The following is a 19,484-nucleotide window of genomic DNA, read 5'->3' as shown; positions in this document are numbered from 1 at the left end:
TGTGTGCTGGATGTTAAATTCTCACTGCTGCGCTTATTACCTGGTAGATTCTCAGTAAACAAACTAAATCTATGAGAATCCCTTCCCTTCTCTGTGGTACTGGCCACGGGGCCGGAGATTCTCAATCTGATTGTCAAACAATTCAACAACCAAATTCGTAAGAAATGCTCAGTAAGTGTTTGCCGGATGGAAGTTCAGGGGAGACATGGGGTGGGGGAGACTCAGGCCTTGTTTGAAGGGTCCTTATGAAGAAGTAGATTTTAAGGGGGTGCTCAATTTTGACAAACTGAGCACCTACTATGCGCCAGGCACTGTCTTAGGAACTGGGAATGCAACAGTGAACAAGACAAAATCCTTGCCTGCATAAAACTTGTGTTCGAGTAGGGAAACAGACAAGCATAATGTTATGAGGAAACATAATGGAGCAGCGGGAGGAGCAGCGTAAGGAGGTGCTGTGTTAAGTGGTGCGGTCAGGAAAGGCTGTGTGCAGAAGGGGCACGTGGGCAGACACCTGAGGGACCCAGAGGCACATGTTCCAGGCTCAGGGAACAGGCATATGGGCCCTGAGATGACACAGGAGCCTGCAGGGCCCATGGGGCCAGTGTGGCTGCAGTGGGGTCCGTGAGGGGTAGAGAAAGACGTGGTGACGTCCAAGAGGTTATGGAAAGGGGTAGGGACAGAGCCTGTAGCCCAGAAAGTCCTTTTGCCACAGAGTGAGCTGGGAGCCAGGGGAGGGTCTCAAGCAGAGGCAGGCCACCACCTAACTTTGGATCACATGGATCCCCTGGCTGGTGTGAAGATTCCACTAGCTTGACCGTAAGGGCAGGGAGGCCTCCTTCTCTTGGAAAAGCATGAATGACTGGAAGGAAAAGGAGGGCATGAGAAGTGAGAGGAGGGCAGGGCAGGGCAGGGTGGGAGGGGTGGATCTTAGTGGCAGGAAAGGCTGCTGGGCAGGCAGCAGGAGGGCCTGGGTTTTCCCTTTGTCCACATGGACCGAGCTACCTGCCCTATAATCTGGGGAGAGGAGGAAGGGAGGGGCCGCATGGGGTTCTGGTCGGGATGGCGGGCATCTCACAGCGAGACTGCAACCCTCCAGGAGGAATGGCAGCTTGATGTGAAGACCCCTGCGGCTGGCTTTTGCCTCTTCCTCTACCTAACAGAATATGCTTTCTCCCCACAGCTTCTCAGGCAGGTCCTCACTGCTCTTGGGTACCTAACCTTGCTGTTATTACTGGAGTTTCTTATCGAAGGAAGAGTCGGGTGACCTTGAGTGCATCACTCCCCCACCCCAAGCTTTTTAGTAAAAGAAGGGGTTTAACCTAGATGGTCTCCAACCAAGCCCCTTCTAGCATTTCTATTAATGGATGGAACCAGACATCACATCTCTCCCACCTCCTTACTGTCATGGTGCTTTCAGGTTCCTGTCATGCCCTCTGTGTTTCCTTCTATCTCCAGAGCTGCCAGGTATGGTGCAGCGTATTCACGGCACAAGGACCCCCTGCCAAAGGGAGTAAGTGGAGGCTCAATTCCAGCCCACGCTCGCCCCCACAAGCCATGTTCCCTGGCTGGCACAGGGTTGCATGTACCCAGCATAAGGAACACTTTTTTTCTAGTTTGTTCTAAGGTGCAGTATGGGCAGCGCCCACTTCCCTGTCCTATGTGCACTCCTTCTGTTCGTCTGAGTCCCTTTTCTCCTACCGTCCCCAGCCTCAGATTGGGGGGGGGTGGATCTGAGGGCAGTGTTTACAGGAGGGCAGCAGCTGCCTCCTTGGAGGAGCTCTGCCTCCTAAGCCCTGCAGTGCTTTTCCCCTCCTTATCAATGCTGTGAGTTGCCTCTCAAAATTGCTCTGCCGTCATTAACACCCCGGATTAGGTCAGTGAGAGCGTGTTTGCAGTCTTGGACGGCCAAGGCAAAACGCTGATGCTGATTATTCCAGATCTTCTGGGCATGGCCCATTCCGTGCTCATAGTCCTTAATCAGAGGAACAAGTGTCGGCTACGTGGTGGGGTGGGCCAGGGCCATGGTTAGTTCTAATCTGGCTGCCAGGCCCAGACAGCACGTCTGCAGCACCTGCTGGCAGCACAGGTGACCTCAGTTATAGCCCTCAAAGGAGAAATGATCCATCCAGTGGTAGTGTCCTCTGTGAACTGTTTTGGAACCATCGGCAATTCATTTGAGCAAGGACTGGGTGCATACTTTCCTGGCCCGATCAGCCAGTTTTGTGTTCTGGGGCTCACTGGTGGGCCATGTAGCTGAGGAATATCTTTCCGACCACCCTTCCTTCTATGTCCCTTTCTGAAAAGCCTCCGTGCCTGGAGGAGGCCAAAGCCCAAGACCTGGTATCATGGCCCCTCACCTCCGGGCCTCACATTCTACCTCTGCCACCTTTAGCCTGTGCTCCAGCCACACCAGGGTCCCCAATCACAGTGCTCCGGTCCTTGATCATGCTGGTTCCCTGCCCGGAGAGCCTACTCAGCCCCGTCCTCCAGGCAGAAGTCCAGTATCTGTAGCAGACACGGCCCCGTCAGTACCCTAAACTTTACCCCTTCAGTGCGCTCCAGCCCCACATCCAACTGCCAAGTGCCTGCATTTCTTGGCCTGAAGCTGTCTCTGGCTTCTGGAACCTGCATTGCCACTCTGTGCTGGTCAGGCCAGAAGTGTCAGGGAATTCACGCCCTCCGGAAGCAGCCCTCAGCCACTGAGCCAGGGACTGACTGCAGCTAGTGTCCACACACGTGGGCTCCGTCACCCCTCCAGCGGGCTAAGTTTGAGGCATGTTCCACATGGCCCCCCAGAGCCCTGCAGCGGGAAAGAGCCCTGGTTGCTCACAGTGATAACTGGCTTGATAAACCACCCTTATTGGCTGCCTTCCCTGTCTCACTTCCACACCGCCCCGCTCCCCTCCCCCATAGCATTTCCTTACTCTCCCCAATATAAACTACTCACATTTAAATCTTTCTCTTGGGGTCTGCTTCTGGGGGAAACAAATAGACTTCATCTTCAATGTCCTTCTCAATATCACCTCCTTTTTGTAGTTTCCTCTGACCCTCTCGTTTCCACTCCTGGGGCAGACCTGTCGGTCACTCTTCTCTATTCCCAGAGCCCCGAATACCTTCCTCTACAGCACTCCTCATAATGTACTCAGGTTGATCTGTATGCAGGTCCCAGGGCTCCCACTAGCCTGGGAACTCTTTGGAGACAGATACTGCCCTTTTTGCATCTGAGCCTAGGATGACGCCTGGCCCAGAGCAGGTACCTAATACAATTTTTTTGCCAAAGAGCCAGCACTGGAAATGCAATGACTAAGGGACTAGAGAGAAAGAGACAAGTTCAGAATCTTTGTAGAAAGATACCCAGGGGTTGCTATTCCAGATGCTGTCACATTACAAGGTTACCTGGTAGGACTTCAAAATCAACACTCACCTGCTGAGCAACTTGCAATGGCTCTCTACTGTTGCCCTCTCCAACAGGGCCTAATGTCACAAATGACTTTTAAGACCCTCCATCATCTGGCCCCATCCCAAGAAGCAGTCAAGCCTCTTGTTCAGTCAGACTTTGGTCTCAATGGCCTGGGTTCAAATTCACCACCAAGTTCCCATTTGGGTGACCATGGACAAGTTATCTCTCTTCTCTGGGCACTAGCTCCCTTCTTTATTAAATGTAGATAATACTTTCTCACACCTATAAATTTGAGAATTTAAAATTATGCATACTAAAAAGTACTGACCTGTGCACTTTAAAATGGTGAATGTTTTGGTATGTAAATAATATCTTTAAAAAAAAATAAGCATGGTGCCTGGCCCAGGTAGGTTCTTTGAAAATAGAATGGTGGTTACTGTCCTCAAAGAAGTTTCCCAAGTGGCACTAGCACGGGGCCAAACGCACAACAGGTTCTCAGTCAGTACCAGTGGAAAGAATGGATAACATAGTCCCCAAGTACTGGGAGCATTGTCTACAACAGGTATGGGGTGGCGGAGGGGGGGGGGAGGGTAAAAGCGGGAAAGGCATTGAGATTCCAAGCCCAGTTTTATATCCCTCAGGAAAGGAGGCCCAAGTTATTCTCCGTGGACAGCCTCAGGCCCACGGAGGCCTTCAGACCCAGCTGTGCCCCACTGCCCTGGGAAGCCTAGCACCTCTGCCCCTTCCTGACTGTCCCAGGTAGCAAAACCGAGTCCGCCCGATACCGAGCCATGGGTAAAAAGAAACACTTAACCCAAGCGGAGGAATGTGTTCTTATATTTATCTTCTACTCTGGCTGTTTCTGATATTCCAGGAATTGACTTCAAGCAGAATCTCCACGCACTAGTTAGGACCCAGCTGCCAAAGGTAAGGCCCAGAGGGCGTGGCTTTTCCCGGTCCAGCCTCGGGCTCCGGGCCGTCCCAGACCAGTCGCCGCACAGAGGCACGTCCTGGCCCTGCGGCTGGTAAGGGCGCGGAGGAGGAGGTTCCATCTCAGCAAATCTTAGGCCGAAACCAAGGAAGGGCTGTGGGTAATTTTCTAGAGACGAGTCCACATGCGCAGCCCCGGGGAGACGCCACAGCGCTGAGACCCCAGGCCCGTCAGGGGCCTGGGGCAGGGTAGGGCCTGGCTGGGCGGGGAGCCGCCTGAGAGGTGCCTCAGCTCCCCCCACGCTCCCAGAGCAGGGGTCAGGGCCCCGCACACAGCAGGCGCCTACTCAGTGCTGGTGGCAAAGAAGCTCGGGTTTGCTCAGTCTGGTGGAGGAAGCTTCGAGACCCGGGGGCTGGCTCAGCCGAGTGGTCACGACCGGCCGGGAAAGTGGAGGGCGCTGGCTCACGGCTTAGGTGGCTGCCTCCTGGTCCGGAGGGATCCGGAGGCGTTAGGGCAGCAGCCAGGCACCGACCCCTCCTAGTTCTAACGGCCCTCACTAGGCAAACAGAGGCGGCCGCTCCAGGCGCTGGGGTCGCCCCCACAGGCCTCCCCAGGAGAGGCGGAGACCGTTTCTGGACTGAGACCCATCCCTCCCCCCCCCCCCCGCGGGCGGGCAACCTCAGCAGAGAACTCTCCAAGCCTCTGGGTGGGGACGGTATCTTTTGCACACGTCCCTCCCCACCCCTGCCCAGCAAAGACCCTTCCCAAACGGGCGCCCTTGGTTGACACACTCTTTTCCCTCCCCCACTGTGGAGCCCCATGAGGGGGTGGGGAGTGGAGGTCGAGCGCAGATGGAGACGGTCACTGGCAGGAGCCTCTCTGGCTATCACCCCCCGAGGTACCCAGTATGGGGGCCACATCCCCACGCCCACCACACGCGCGCGCGCACACACACACACGCGCGCACACACACTCGCACACACACATTCGGCACCGCGCGCAGACCCCGCCCGCGGCCCCGCCCAGGCCCCTGCGGGCACCCCCTCCGACGCTCACAGTCCCGTACGCAGCTGGGTCCCGGTGGCGGGAGGCGGCGGCTTCGGGCAGATTTGATTTTCCCGCAGCCCGGTCGCCCAGGAGCTGGAGCCAGAGCCGAGGAGGTGGCGCTTGCACCGCGTCCCCAGCCCCGCCGCCGCCCGCGCCAAGACCCAGCGAGAGGCGGCGCAGCCCGGGCGCTCCGGACTCCGCGCAACCCGCGTCCTGCTACCCCGGCTGCCCACGCCCCTCTCGTTATCCTGCACCCCTTTGGTCCCTACCCGAAGCTGTGCGCTTTTCTCCACGACTCCGTGCATCCCTCCGGGTGCCTTTGCCCCGCGCTCCTCCGCCTTAGCCCGGCTGCACCCCACCTCCCTGGGCACCTCGCCCTTCCCCGCTGGGCCCCCAGCCTCCTCGTCACGGCCCCCGCACCCCCTCCTGGATCTGCGCCCCCCGCTGTCTCCACCCCCCTCCCTTCCCTCTCTCACTTCCCACGCCCCCTCTCGCGCTCCTCTCCTCCCTTTGCCGCCCAGCCTCGGCTCTGGAGTTGGGGGAGAGCCCAGGGTTTCAGTTGCTCCAGAGAAGGCGTGAATCGCTCAGGGATTGACTAATTTGGGGTGGGGGGCGCGGTGGGCGATGGAGCAGCCCGAGGACATGGCGTCGCTGAGCGAATTCGACTCCTTGGCGGGCAGCATCCCGGCCACCAAGGTGGAGATCACCGTGTCCTGCAGGTGAGCCGCCCGCTGGCCGGGTTCCCCTGTCCCGCCCCTGTACCCGGAGTCCCGCGGCCCCTGCGGCTCTGACGCTCTACTTATGCGCGCCCCCTTCCAGAGTGTCGTCGCCTCGCGGACGCCCCCCTGCCTGTCCGGCAAGTGCCCTTGCCCAGCCGAGGGTGGCGACGCCTGAGTGTAAGCCAGGCTCGGGGTCGTATCCCGGAAAGTTTGCACTCTGGGCTGTTGCTGAGAGGAGATATGAAGACACAGGAACAGGGGTGCAGGGAGGGAGTGAAAGGCTATGCCGGGGTCTTGCACAGGCTATTTCTGATCAACTCCTCCCCAAATCGACGAGTGAGTGATCTGCCCCATCCCTCCCAGGCATGCCCAGACTCTGCCTTTGTGCCCTCCTTTCCTCTTTTTCTACCTCCTCCTTTGCCCCAGTGCCCTCATCCTCTCCTCCCCGACCCGTCCGCTGTCCTAGACCCCAGGAATCTAAAGCCTTTCTTCACCTCCAACAACAAAACGGACTCTTGGAAAAATATTAGACTGATTCATTCATAGAGGTGTGGATAACTGATAACAATTTAAAGTAGAACCATTAAAAAAAACAATAATTTGGGGAGAAAATCTTAAGCCAAAGGTTTAGAACGGAGTGTGGAATTTTAGAGGCCAGCAGGTGTGTGTGGGTGGGGGTGTTTTTGTGGGTTACCATCCCCAAAATCCTCAGTCATGTCACACAGAGTTTGGGGGTAACTTCTCCATTTCAGTGCTGGGTTTCCCCCAGGTTCTCCTATCTAAGGGGAAGGCTGCCCCAGGCAGTAAGGGGGTGCAGTCATCCTGTGGCTGGCCTAGGGTCACTGCTTTGCTGGGACTGTGAGGGGACTGTGGCCCAGGCATAGCTCACCTGGAGGGAGGTTCCCCTAGATACCATCCCCCTGCCCAAAATGACCTGAATCCTGGCTGTACCTTTGTTCCAAATCACCCACCCTGTCCTCTTCCAGGCCCCTCTTTGGTCCGACCCTTTACCCACTCTCGTGACCCCCCCAACCCTGTATTCCAGGCATTGGAAAGGTGTAGCTAGAGCCAAAGCTGGGCTGGAGTGTGAGAGGGGGAGGGGTTGGGGGGGGGCTGTTGAGGGTGAGTGAGAGTGAGGGTTGATGTAGAACATAGCTGACCCCCTTGTGCCAGGCCCCCCGTGATAACTCCATATGTCTCTCCCATGGTCCCACACACAGTGCTGTCAGAATTATCTCCCAGCGCCATTTGCATCTTGCCATTACTCTGCTGGGAGAATCCTGATGGCCCTTTAGCTCCAGTCTCACCTCCTCAGCCATCAGCAGCTGCCACAGCCTGCCCTCCCTTCTGGAGCAGCGCACATCTCTCTGCCTTACTGTGCCTGACGCTCCCTCTCAGCCTTCAATCATGCCTGTGTCAGAGCTGTCTCAGGATCCTCCCACCTCCAAGGCTCTGAACAGCCCCTTCCCCATCCAGATGTCACCCCTCCTTCATCTCTGTCAGTTCATGCCCCCTCATCCTGAAAAGCCTGGCCTCGTGCTCTTCACTTCCAGCCATCCTTCTCACCCATGAGGCAGCCAGCCCGAATCCCTGTCTTCTGTGTCCCCTCGGCCCTGAGTACTCAGCCTGGGCTACGGGGTCACCCACATACTGAGAGCACTGAACCTCTGAAGACATCTCAGATGCGTAAACGTCATCTCTCCTCCCCCAAAGCAGCTATATAAGCCTTTGAAGGCAGGGATCTCCACCCTGACTCAGACCCCGGACCCTCTCGTCCAGTGAAGAGGAGAAGATAGGAGGCAGAGGGCGCGCAGCATCTGTGGCTTTGCAGACACTTTGAAATGGAATCTGCTCCACCACTTGGGGCTGACTTTTAGCCTTGGTTTCCTCCATTTGTCAAGTGCAAACAATGAACCTGTATTCCTTGAGAAGCCTCATTTACCGGGGTAGCTCACAAGCTTGGGAGAGTGGCTGGCACTTAGCAGCTACTCAACAAAAACTCTTGGAGGGATAGAGGATTGTGATGCACCCAGCACACTACTTTGCACTTGCTTGGCACACAGTAGGTGCTCAATAAGTAGCTGCGATGTTTACTGTAAGGCTAGTGGCCCCTCCCATTTGCTCTCTGGAAGTGGAGGTATCAGCCCTTTTGTCTAAAAGGTACCTAGGGATGCATTTGAGTTCCTGGGGAATGTGGTTCTGGGATCAACCCTGGTGTCCATTCCCTCTCAGCGAATGTGCTCCATCAGCCTGAGGAGGGCCTGACCCAGGCTGCTCCTGCTTTCCCAAAAGCCGGAGGGTGGGAAAGTGGGTTTTGGTAGGAAGGGGTGAGGAGGGAGGAGTCATCCGGAATAGAGGGGAGACAAGAAAACACTCTAGATGGGCTTGAAATTGTAAGTCCATCTCTTTGCCTCAATCAGGTCCAATTATCCAGGTTCTAGGAGAGAGAGGAGGGGAGGAGGGAGAGGGAGAAAGAGAAGCAGGAGGAGAGGAGGGAGAGCTGCACAGAATGATTTTCTCCAGCATATTCTACACTCCGTAGTCACCAGCTAATGGGAGGCCAGTCCTCTTCCCCTGCATCTTGTGACGGAGTCCCAGGGGCGAAGGTTATGCAGTGCTCCTGCCCTGAGCATCTAGGTGACACCTGCTGATGGGCAGGGAACAGTAGGGCAGGCAGAGGGGGTGGTGGGGTGAGAACTCCAGGGGGCTTCAGAATGAGCAGCCGGGGTTGAGGGGCCAGTGTTTCAGGGAACTGGAAACTGGCATCTTGAAGCCCAGTTCCCTCCCCTCTCTGCTCCTTAGGAAGGTCCCTGCCACCTCCCACGGCACTAGGAGCTCTGCTCTTGCCTAAGGAGGGATCTGAACCCCTGACGTGCCTGTCCTAAGGTGCTCCTATCTGAGCAAAGCTGCCTGGACAGGGGCACACCTGAGCCCCAGCGCAGGACCACAGCGGAGGCCGGCCCAGCCTCTGCTGGAGGCAGATGACACTGTGGGAGGGACATGTGGGGGCTCCAGCCGCAGGTAGGGTATCTTGGGGTTAACCTATAGTCCGCTCCCAAACAATTGTTTTCTACCAACTTCGGTGAACACAGGGCCAAAGATCCTGAGCCCTCTGGTTGTTTGGCTCAGTGGTTAAGAACATGGGCTGTGTGATCTGTCTACCTGGGTTCAAATCCCAGTTCTGTCCCTGTGACGTTGGGTAAATGAATACTTAGCATCTGCCTCAGTTTCCTCATCTGTAAAGGAAGTATGATAATCCTTATCACAGTTAGGAGGATTAATCCATGAATAGTAATTTATGTTGCCTATTATTTGACTCCTGAAACTAAATAAAAATCTGTCTTTATAGCTGTGTCCCAGGGTTTGTGTGGGTCCTGGAGGAGATCTGATCCTTCTAGAGATTCGCATCCGCCCCCTCCAGCTTTATTGACATATATTTGACTTTTAGATATTCTGAGTGAGTGGGGTAGATGGTGTGTGGAACCAGATACCAGCAGGCATTACAGGAAGTGGGAGCCACAAGCTTCTCCTGATAGTTTGTTCCAGACCTTTCTTGACTTTCTTAGCTTCCCTACAGACCTGATCAAAACTCACCTGTCCGGCTTCCCATTCCCCAAGGGCCGCTCTATTTTTCTAGTTTCTTTCGGTGCATCATCTGTAGGGCTCAGGACCAGCCTGTTGGTTAGAAAGCATGATTTGCATTTTTTATGTAATAGGAAACCTTTGTGCATCTGCAGGGTCCTGCTGGAAGAAGCAATGCACACGTCCACATCGTGGGGTCTCGAAGGCAAGGAGGGGGGAGTCCAGGGGCAGTCATCGCTTAGCCCTGTTGGAATTTCCCAGGCAGCTGCCCTCTCCCCACCAGGTGGCATGGGCCTGGTGGGCAGCTGTGGCCTCTGCTCCGAGATGTTTTCTGCTGCCTGTTCAGGTTGGTGTTGTGCTGTCCTGGAGTGGGAGAGGCAGCCTAGCTTAGGAGCTGTGCCCTGGGCCTCGCAGAAGAGATGTGAATGGTCTCTGAAGGCTTTCTTCTGACAGGCAGGCCAGGGTGGCTTTGGGGAGAAAAGCCTGGGGGCAGCGTGGCAGCTGTCAAAGCCAGTGCCAGAAAAAAGAGGTACATTCAGTCCTTGAATAGGCCAAGGCACTCTTTAGTGGAGCCAAGGGAATAACAACAGTGGGATTTATTGAGTGCTTACTACTTGCTAGGTGCTGTACATCTGTACAGCTGAGCCACATACAATTGCCTATATTCAAATGTTTATGACCTAGTCAAATAGCAATTTATTAGTTCAAACCAAAACTATTATATTAGTTGTCAAATGCTGCATAACAAATGACCACAAACCTAGTGGTTTAAGACATCAGCCCTTTATTATCTGATAGTTTCTGTAGGTCAGAAGCCCAGGCCCAGGGTAACTGGCTTCTCTGCTCAGGGTCTCCCCAAGGCTGAAACCAAGGTACCTGCAGGGGCTGTGATCTCATCTGAGGCTTGGGGTCCAAGCCAAGCTCATTTAGGTTGTTGGCAGAATTCAGTTCCTTGCAGCTATAAGAGTAAAATGCTCTTTTCTTGCTGGTTGTTAGATTGGGGTGATTCTCAGCTCCTAGCCATGTGGGCCCCTCACAACATGGCAGCTTACTTCTCCAAAGCCAGCAGGAGAATCTCTCCCCAGTCTGCTATGACAGAGTCTTCTTATATAAACTAACAGTAATCACAGGAGTATCACGTCACATTCCCAGGTACCACCCACACTTAAGGGAAGGGCATTATGCAGGCTTGTGTACACCAGGGGGCAGGAATCTAGGCGACCATCTTAGATTTCTCCCTACCATGTTACTGTATCTTTTTAATCCGACAACAATCTTAATGAGGCACATAGTATTTTCCCTTTTTGCTAATTAGGAAATCAGGGCTCAGCGAAGTTAAGGGACCTGCCTGAGATTACAGTTAGTCCATTATATAGAGGGGGATTCGAATTCAGTTTCCTCAGACTTCAAAGCTTTGAGGGCTTCTTGAAGTTGGGAATGGGGGTCTCCATGAGGATCACGAAAGAGGCCTAAGTACCAACCATGGCAGATGTAACCAAGAAGTAGGTGCTTTCCTCCAGGGATGGGAAGGGCCTTTCTTGCTCAGGGATATCTCTGGCTCTGGGAAGCAAACGCAGAACTGGAGAAATCCTCAGGGAGCAGAGATCAGACAGAGTCACAGGATGGCAGCCAGCCTTCCAGGGCATCCAGGCCATATGGTGGTGACTTACCATCGCTCCTCTCCCAGCACACAGTTCTCCCTGCTCCATTGCTGGAGATGAGCTGCCATTGGGAAGAGAGGGTGAGGAGGAGGTGAGGGGAATAAGGCTGTAAAGCTTTGGGGCAACGGGGAATCAGATTCAGTTAAGAATGCTTTGGCTACAGGTAACAGAAAATCTGATGGTGGCTCAAATCTGAAATCCATTTATTTTCCTCAGATCACAGTGAATCTGGAGGGAGGCTATCTCAGTGCTGGTTTGTCAGCTCACTTTGCCATCAAAGAGCCAGCTATCTTTGTACTCTGCTATCATCCAACGGTGGGCTTCATTGTTATAAAATGGCTGCCTTTTGCAGGTATCACAACCACATCCAAAGAGAGGAAGCAAGGCATAGGGCCAAAGGCCTCTCTTGGAAAAGTTCTCTTTATGTGGAAAGCACAATCCCTCCCAAAATCTCTCAGCAGACTTCCTCTTCTATTTCAATGGCCAAATGGACATTTCAGTGGATATGAGCTGTCCATGTCCAACCTTAGACTAGTATATTAGTCAGCTTGGGCTGCCATCACAAAATGCCATAGACTGGGTGGTGAAACAACAGAAATTTATTGATCACAGCTCTTGAGAATGGAAATCCGAGATCAGGGTGCCAGCATGGTTGGGTTCTGGTGAGGACTTTCTTGCTGGCTTCAGATGGCCATCTTCTCACTGTGTTCTCACATGGCAGAGAGAGAAAGAGAGCAAGTTCTCTGGTGTCTATTTTTAAGGGCACTAATCCCATGACGAGGGCCCCACCCTCATGACCTCAAATAACCCTAATTACCTTCCAAAGGCCTCATCTCCAAATACTATCACATTGTGAGGTAGTGTTTCAATGTATACATTTTGGGGGCTACACAATTCAATCAACAGCAACAAGGATTCTGATTTCAGGGTGTTTCCATCAGACACCTGAACCAATGTGGATTTTGGTAGCAGGAAGGGAGTGAGAGGGCCGGCCCAGTGGCTTAGGTGGTTGGAGCGCCGTGCTCCTAATGCTGAAGTCACCGGTTCGATTCCCACATGGGTCAGTGAGCTGCACCCTCTACAGCTAAGATTGTGAACAATGGCTCTCCCTGGAGCTGGGCTGCTGTGAGTAGCTTGGTATGGGCTGCTGTGAGCAGCCAGGAGAGCCCGGTGGCCAGTGTGAGTGGCTGGCAACCGGCGAGAGCTGCCGTGAGCTGTTGTGAGCGGCCGACTGACGACTGGCGACTGACTGCCTCAGCGGGGGGTAGCGCAAGGCTCATAATACCAGCATGGGTCAGGGAGCTGTGTCCTACACAACTAGACTGAGAAACAACGGCTTAAAGCGGAGTGGTGGCGGTGGTGGTGTGGGGGTGAGGCAGAAAAAGGGGGAAAAAAGGAAAAAAGAAAAAAAACAGAAGGGAGTGAGAAATGCTTGCTGGTGGACAGCCATGGACTCTGCCACAAGGAAGCTTTCCAAGTGACCCATAGGCTGCCTGAGCTCCTGGGGATACACGGGGCCTAGAGTTCGGTGTCTCTGAAGACTGGCTCCTCAGATTTCCCTGCAGTCAGTGGACAGTCAGTGGTAGGTGACTGGGAACTGATTTTCCAAGAACAGCTTAGCTGGACCCCTGACTACCTCTCTTTCTGCCAGTTTCCTGGACAAGAAAAAAAGTGTGATTTCAAAACATTGCAACATGCCTCTGTCCCATAATGCCCCTCACCTCTGCTGGCCTAGCATAGTGCCTGAAGGTCCCACTAAGATAACTATATGCCTTTGGGTACTGAATGATTCTGGGCAGGACACTGAACGTCAAGGCAGTTCCTGACTTATGTTCTCTGAAACTTTGGCCAGATCATTTAAGTTCTCTAACCTCAGTCTCTCCATCTGCAAAATGGGAGGAAATACAAGTCCTGTCCACGTCCTATCGTATTGTTATGAATACAACAGAGATTATATTTGTGAAGTCCTGTATAAAGTGAAATGTGCTGGATAAACTTGATAATAGGTATCAATAACAACACATACTGACACATTTATTCATTTGATAATTGATACTCATCCTCATTTGCTATTGAGCGGCTTCTTTGTGCCAAGCACAGTCTGAAGTGCTCCAGATACACTGGTGAACAAGATAGACAAACTCTCTCCTCTCATAGAACTCACATTGGCGCTGCTGGTGGGGAATATAATATAAACACATATACACAGTTTTTATTAAATAATGTCTGATAGAGGTAAGTGCTCTGCAAATAAGTTTGTGGTTATTGAGGATGCTTTAGACAGGATGGGCAGGTAACATTGAGCTGAGATCCAAAAAATGAGAAAGCCACCTGGGGGGGGATCTGGAGAGAGGGTGATTCAGATAGGGAGAACAGCAAGTGAAAAGGCCCAGTGGCAGAGAAGAACTTGGTATGCTTGCGAAACTGCAGGGAAACTTGTGTGGATGGAGCAGTGTGTGTATGTGGGGGGAGGGGGGCCAGAGGGGGGTGTAAGGAGGAGAATGAGGTCAGAGAGGAAATGAGGGGTACAGGTCTTGGCCTGTGACCCATGCTAAGGAGTTTGATTTATTATTCTAACAGCAGTAGAAAGGGGTTAAACGGGAGTGATGTGATCTGATTGGCCTTCGAAAGGGTTTCTCTAGTTACTGTAAGAGAATGGACTGGTGGGGGGTGAGGAGAGGTAGGAATTGAAGCACATTGCTAGGCAGGAGGCCACTGCAGTGTCTAAGTGAGAAATAATAGCGATGGAGGAATGAGGAAGAGTGGACAGATTTGAGATGTGTTTTTGAAGCAGAAACCTTTAAGACTCAATGAATGGGACTGGAGGCGGTGTAAAGGAGAGAGAAATTGAGCATGCTTCCGAGATTTCTATTTTAAGCTCTTGGCTTCACAACAACTGTGCAAGGCAGGTATGTGACCCCATTCACAGATGAGAAAACTAAAGTTAAGTAGCTTGTCCAGGGTCACAGAATTACCATATGGCCCCGGAGATTTCAGCTTGGATGCATCCGAGGCCAGAGCTCAGGCTCTCTTCCCTTGGCCACACAGCATGGGAGGGACAATTATTACAATAATTAATAATAATAATGCAAATAGCCCCAGGAAGGAGTACTCTAAGCCATGTGAAAATTGCTTTTTAGACCTTGGCCAGGAGACTTGGCAGGGAGACAGTGCTCACGGGTAAGGAACAGGATCTGAAAGGGGAGATGGGCGAGTGCCTAGGGCTGGGTGCCAAGGTCCTTCCGCTCCCCAGCTCTCCCTGCACCTTGCCTTGGACTATCTGCCTGTCAGGACAGGGAGCAGGGCCGGAGAAGATGGAAACCCCCAGTTCTTCTGTTCAGTTTTTCCTTTGGGAGCAGCCCTGATGAGGCTGGGGGCAAGAAACGGAGAGTGAGAATATGAGGGGCACTTCTGGCCGGGAGGGGGCCTTGGGAGACCCTAGGTTTTGGTAATGCAGATGCTTCCCGTGGCATGTCCAAATGGGCTTGGGCTTCAGAGTTCAATGTCATCGTGTCGCCTGGCAAGCTGGGTGACACTGGGCACACCTCTCAAGCCCAGCTGCCTCACTTATAGCAGGGCTGACGTCTACCTCCTAGCGTTGATATGTAGGGTGAATAGGGGATCGCAGATTAAGTACCCAGCAAAGGATTTGGTGCAGGTTATGTGTGATTATTGTTGTTCCTCTCCCACTCTCTTTGCCTGCTTTGGGGGGCCAGGGGGAAGGTGGCCAGATGTTTGGGGTTGAATTGCTCCATAGAGAAGTGGGGTGTTGCTGGTGGGCCCCTCAGACTCAGGGGTCTCTGTGGGCCACCTCAGGTACCTGTTTCTCCCTGATGGTGGTTCACCTGTCCCCAGTCTGCTCTCCTCAAGGAAGGTTGCACAGCCAGATGGGCAGTGGGGGGCAAGGGCATGCCAGCACTGGAGGTCCTGCTCCAGCCCAGCGATAGGGAGCAGTGGGAGAACATGGGGCATCCTAGAAGCCACTTATTCTCCACCGGCCTTTAGTGAGCACTGACTGTATGCCAGGCACTGGACTGCAACTTACTGGGCATTGTTTGAACTGTTTTGAATACATAAACTCTATTCTCAGAAAATCCCTAGGAGAGAGGACTGTTATTATCCCACTTTACAGATGGGGCTACTGAGGCACAGAGAAGGTAATGAGGTCATATAGCTAGTAAGGGGTAGAGCTGGGTTTGGGACTCAGCCATGAAGCTCCAAGTCTACACTCTTAACACCCCCACCTTTGCCAGAGGTTGGAGGGATGCTTAGGGTGGATTGCTAGGAAGAAGATAAACCATCTTTTCTTAACTTTTTTTAGTCTCGTGAACCTCCTTGGGAATCTGATGAAAACTCTCCAAAAAGAATGCATCCATATGTACCAATATGCCATATTTTGCTTACAGTTTAGGGGATCCACAGACCCTCTTAAGGACCCCTGGTCCAGGAAAGCTGAGAGCAAGTGCTCTTAATGTGCTGCTTTCTATGCTGTAGCCAGAGTCATTGCTCAGTGCATCCATGCAGCGTGTATGGGCTTTGTTAGAGAAAAAAGGGATGTGTGATGGTCAGATCACCCAGCAACTCAGCTCAAGATCAAATGTGCCTCCTGTTCACACTGGGGCTCCCCTAAGAGCAGGGCTGTGTCTCCCCTCAGACTGGGGCTCCCTGAGGGCAGGGCTGCGTCTCCCCTCAGACTGAGGCTCCCTGAGGGCAGGGCTGCGTCTCCCCTCAGACTGGGGCTCCCTGAGAGTAGGGCTGAATGTTGTTCTCTGACTGGAGAGTCCCCGCTTCTACTCCCAGCATTTTTGTGTACCCAATGAGAGGGTGTCACCCGCAGGCCCCCACCTTTAGCACCAACCAAGAACTCTCATTTCAGCCTTTCCAGTACTTTCTCCCTTTCCTGGGGCCTTAGAGACTTCTGAGCTCAGCGCCCAGCGCCTCTGCCACTGAATTGGAAATGATTCCTTGGGGGAAAGTGGAGAGAAAAGGGGCCCTCAGCTCTGCTTCCCTGGCCTTGATTTGAAGAATAAAAGAATCCAATCTCCAGGGTACCGAGTGGACAGCTGAAGGGTTTTATGTTCTTTTGAGGAAAAAATACATTTGCCTGTTAAAAAAAATTTCTCTTTGAGCTCTCGAAAAACAGAAAGTGGAGAAAAAGCACTTACAGTCTGGGCTGTCCGTGCCCTTGTGGTTCAGGCCCTGCTTCAGGTCAGAAGACCTGGTTTCCTCCCCTGGTTTCAGCTTCTTCCTGGCTGTGTGCCCGTGAACAAGTCACTCACTGTCTCTGAGCCTCGGAGTCCTTAGTGGATCATGTAAAAGCCTTCAAGGGCTGTGCATGTGTATGTTGTTGCAGTGGGAGAAACTGAGGCCTAGTGTCCTGAGGTGTGGTTTTTGGACCGCTGCCATCAGAAACTATGTGTGGTGTGTGTGTGGTGTGATATGTGTGTGGTGTGTGTGGTGTGTGTGTGGTGTTAAGTGGTGTGGTGTGTGTGTGTGGTGTGATGTGTGTGGCGTGTGTGTGTGTTGTGTGTGTGTGTTGTGTGTGTGGTGTGTGGTGTATGTGTGTGATGTGATATGTGTGTGGTGTGTGTGGTGTAAGTGGGGTGTGTGTGTGGTGTGATGTGTGTGGTGTGTGTGTGTGTTGTGTGTGTGTGGTGTGTGTGTGTGTGTGGTGTGTGTGATGTGATATGTGTGTGGTGTGTGTGGTGTAAGTGGTGTGGTGTGTGTGTGGTGTGATGTGTGTGGTGTGTGTGTTTGTTGTGTGTGTGTGGTGTGTGTGTGGTGTGTGTGATGTGATATGTGTGTGGTGTTTGTGTGGTGTGTGTGTGGTGTGATATGTGTGTGGTGTGTGTGTGGTGTGATATGTGTGTGGTGTTTGTGTGGTGTGTGTGTGGTGTGTGTGGTGTGTGTGTGTGATATGATATGTCTGTGGTGTGTGGTGTGTGTGTGTGATGTGATATGTCTGTGGTGTGTGGTGTGTGTGTGTGTGTGTGGTGTGTGTGATGTGATATGTCTGTGGTATGTGGTGTGTGTGTGTGTGGTGTGGTGTGTGTGTGGTGTGGTGTGTGTGTGTGTGGTGTGGTGTGTGTGTGTGTGTGTGTGGTGTGTGTATGTGTGTGTGTGGTGTGGTGTGTGTGTGTGGTGTGGTGTGTGTGTGTGGTGTGGTATGTGTGTGGTGTGGTGTGTGTGTGTGTGTATGTGTCTTGTTTAAACATGGCTTCTGTCCAGAACTACAAAATCAGACGCCAGGAATCTGCCTTTTTACTAGTGGGGGCAGGGGCAAGTCCCAGGAAGTGAGAGGCCCATTGCTCTTGGGGTGAAGCCACCATCTCAAGGCCAAGAGAGCAGGCTCATTAGGCCCCGAGGTGTCTGTCAGGACAGGTAGTTGAGGTGAGGCACAGATGGGACAAGTGTGATGAGGTGAGGGATCAGAGAGAGGTGTAGGGTACAGGGACCTAAGCAGCGGGGCAGAGGGTCCTCAGGGCTGAGAGGGGGAAAGGATGGGGGCCAAAGGGGAGCCTGAGGCTGAGATGAGGGGGCGCTGCTCTTAGCCAGTGGGGGGACTCAATGTGCATTTCAAAACAGGGCACTTGGGAGAGTATATGTTGGGGGTGGGCTTCCTTTGACTGGTGATGAGGGTGGAGGTAGCTTCTGTCATCCATCCTGTCCTCTTTGTCACAAAGTGAGCCTGAGCACCTACGAGAGGAGTGACTGCTCTGCTCAGCACCTGGCTGATGATGACGGACCCATCTGACAAGCACTGTGTCCACGTGCTCCATAGCAGTCCTGAGGCAGGAATTGTTTTAGCCCCACTTTACAGATGGGGAAACTGAGGCACAAGGCAGGCAAGTAACTTGTCCAAAGCTGGCATGTGAACCCAGCTTGTCTCACAGTAGCCCATGCATTAATCATTGGCTCTCCACGAAGAGGAGACATAGGGGTCTGTCCTGAGCATGACCAGGCACCACGCTGGTGGAGAGACAAGGGCCTCGCTTGCCCATCTGGCCACTGTTTTGGTCTTCCTTCATCCATCCTACTTGTCAGGCCCTTGGTCAGAATCAGGTGCTAGGCTGGTCCGATGCAGAGGCAGGAGGCCTGCCCTGGAGGAGCACACAGCAGCTGTGAGAGACAAATGCACCCCTGATTTTGCAGCCCAGGGTATGCTAAATAATGGGGTCCAACGAGTCAGAAGTTTACACACTATAGGCCAGAGAGAGCTCGGGAGGGGAGAGGAAATAGCTGTTGGTCAGTGTCTGTCCAGGGAAGGCAAAATCAAGGAGGAAGGATGGGAGTGGATCTGGAAGGACGGTAAGGATGATCTCAGCAGTGTGAAGGGAGGTTTGTATTACACTTGGGTGCATGGCCAAGTGACCCACGCCCCAGGGTGTAGTGAGAGTCCGGAGGTCACTGGGCAAGGAGCCACTGATGCTAGGTGGCTGGGAGTCTGTTCCTTGGTTCAGCTGTATGCCTCTTCCCAGCGAAGAGAGCAGGCAGAGCCAAGAAAAGCCCCATCTGCTTCTCTTTAAAGATATGGTTCTCTCTCTCTCTCTCTCTTTCTCTCTGTCTCTCTCTCTGTCTCTCTCTCTCCCTCTCTCTCTCCCCCCCCCCCCCCCCCGGTCTCTCTCTCTCTCTCTCTTTTTCTCTCTCTCTCTCTCTCTCTCACACACACACTCAGACTCACACTCACACCCCCAAGCTGAAATCCAGGATCTCACTCTTTCTCACTAGCCTAGACATGACCAAACCTGAGTTCCAGGCCCAGACATGGAGAAGTCACTTGCCCTCTCTCTGAGTCTCACATTTCCGATTTATAAAGGAATTGGAAAGGGCGACCTCTGAGGTCCCTTCCAGCTTGAACCCTCGAGATAGGGTTTTATGTAATTATAGAATTCAGAGATTACCCCCAGCACTTGCTTAAGCAGAGAAGTCCCACTCCCAACCCTCTCTCTTACGTTCCAGGTCCTCACCGTTGCGTGAGGTCCCACCACTGTGGAGTCATCTTTGGAGTTAAGGCATTTTGTCCTTTGTTTAAATCAAGACAGACGTGCTCCCAAACCTAGCACACTGCAGAAGGTCCAGGTCAGCGCACCTTGATGTGGATGCGCGTATATAAAGTGATGTCTTATCTATAGCCTCTGCTGCCT

General features: G+C 53.1%; 1 protein-coding gene across 1 annotated transcript in view; it reads left to right on the top strand.

Moving 5' to 3' along the window:
- Window positions 1–19,484, top strand: part of CPNE5 (copine 5) — a 101,160-nt gene that overhangs the window by 3,739 nt on the left and 77,937 nt on the right. Inside the window, exons 2-3 of the mRNA XM_033093443.1 lie at window positions 4,275–4,327; window positions 5,456–6,097. Of these exons, the coding sequence (XP_032949334.1) occupies window positions 6,003–6,097 (95 nt within the window). The 5' untranslated portion in view covers window positions 4,275–4,327; window positions 5,456–6,002. The remainder of the gene's footprint in view (window positions 1–4,274; window positions 4,328–5,455; window positions 6,098–19,484) is intronic.

This window comes from Rhinolophus ferrumequinum, chromosome 3 (genome assembly GCF_004115265.2).
Source record: "Rhinolophus ferrumequinum isolate MPI-CBG mRhiFer1 chromosome 3, mRhiFer1_v1.p, whole genome shotgun sequence".
Taxonomy (NCBI): Eukaryota; Metazoa; Chordata; class Mammalia; order Chiroptera; family Rhinolophidae; genus Rhinolophus; species Rhinolophus ferrumequinum.
The sequence above is the reverse complement of the archived record's forward strand: the minus strand, read 5'-3'. Positions and strand labels throughout refer to the sequence as shown.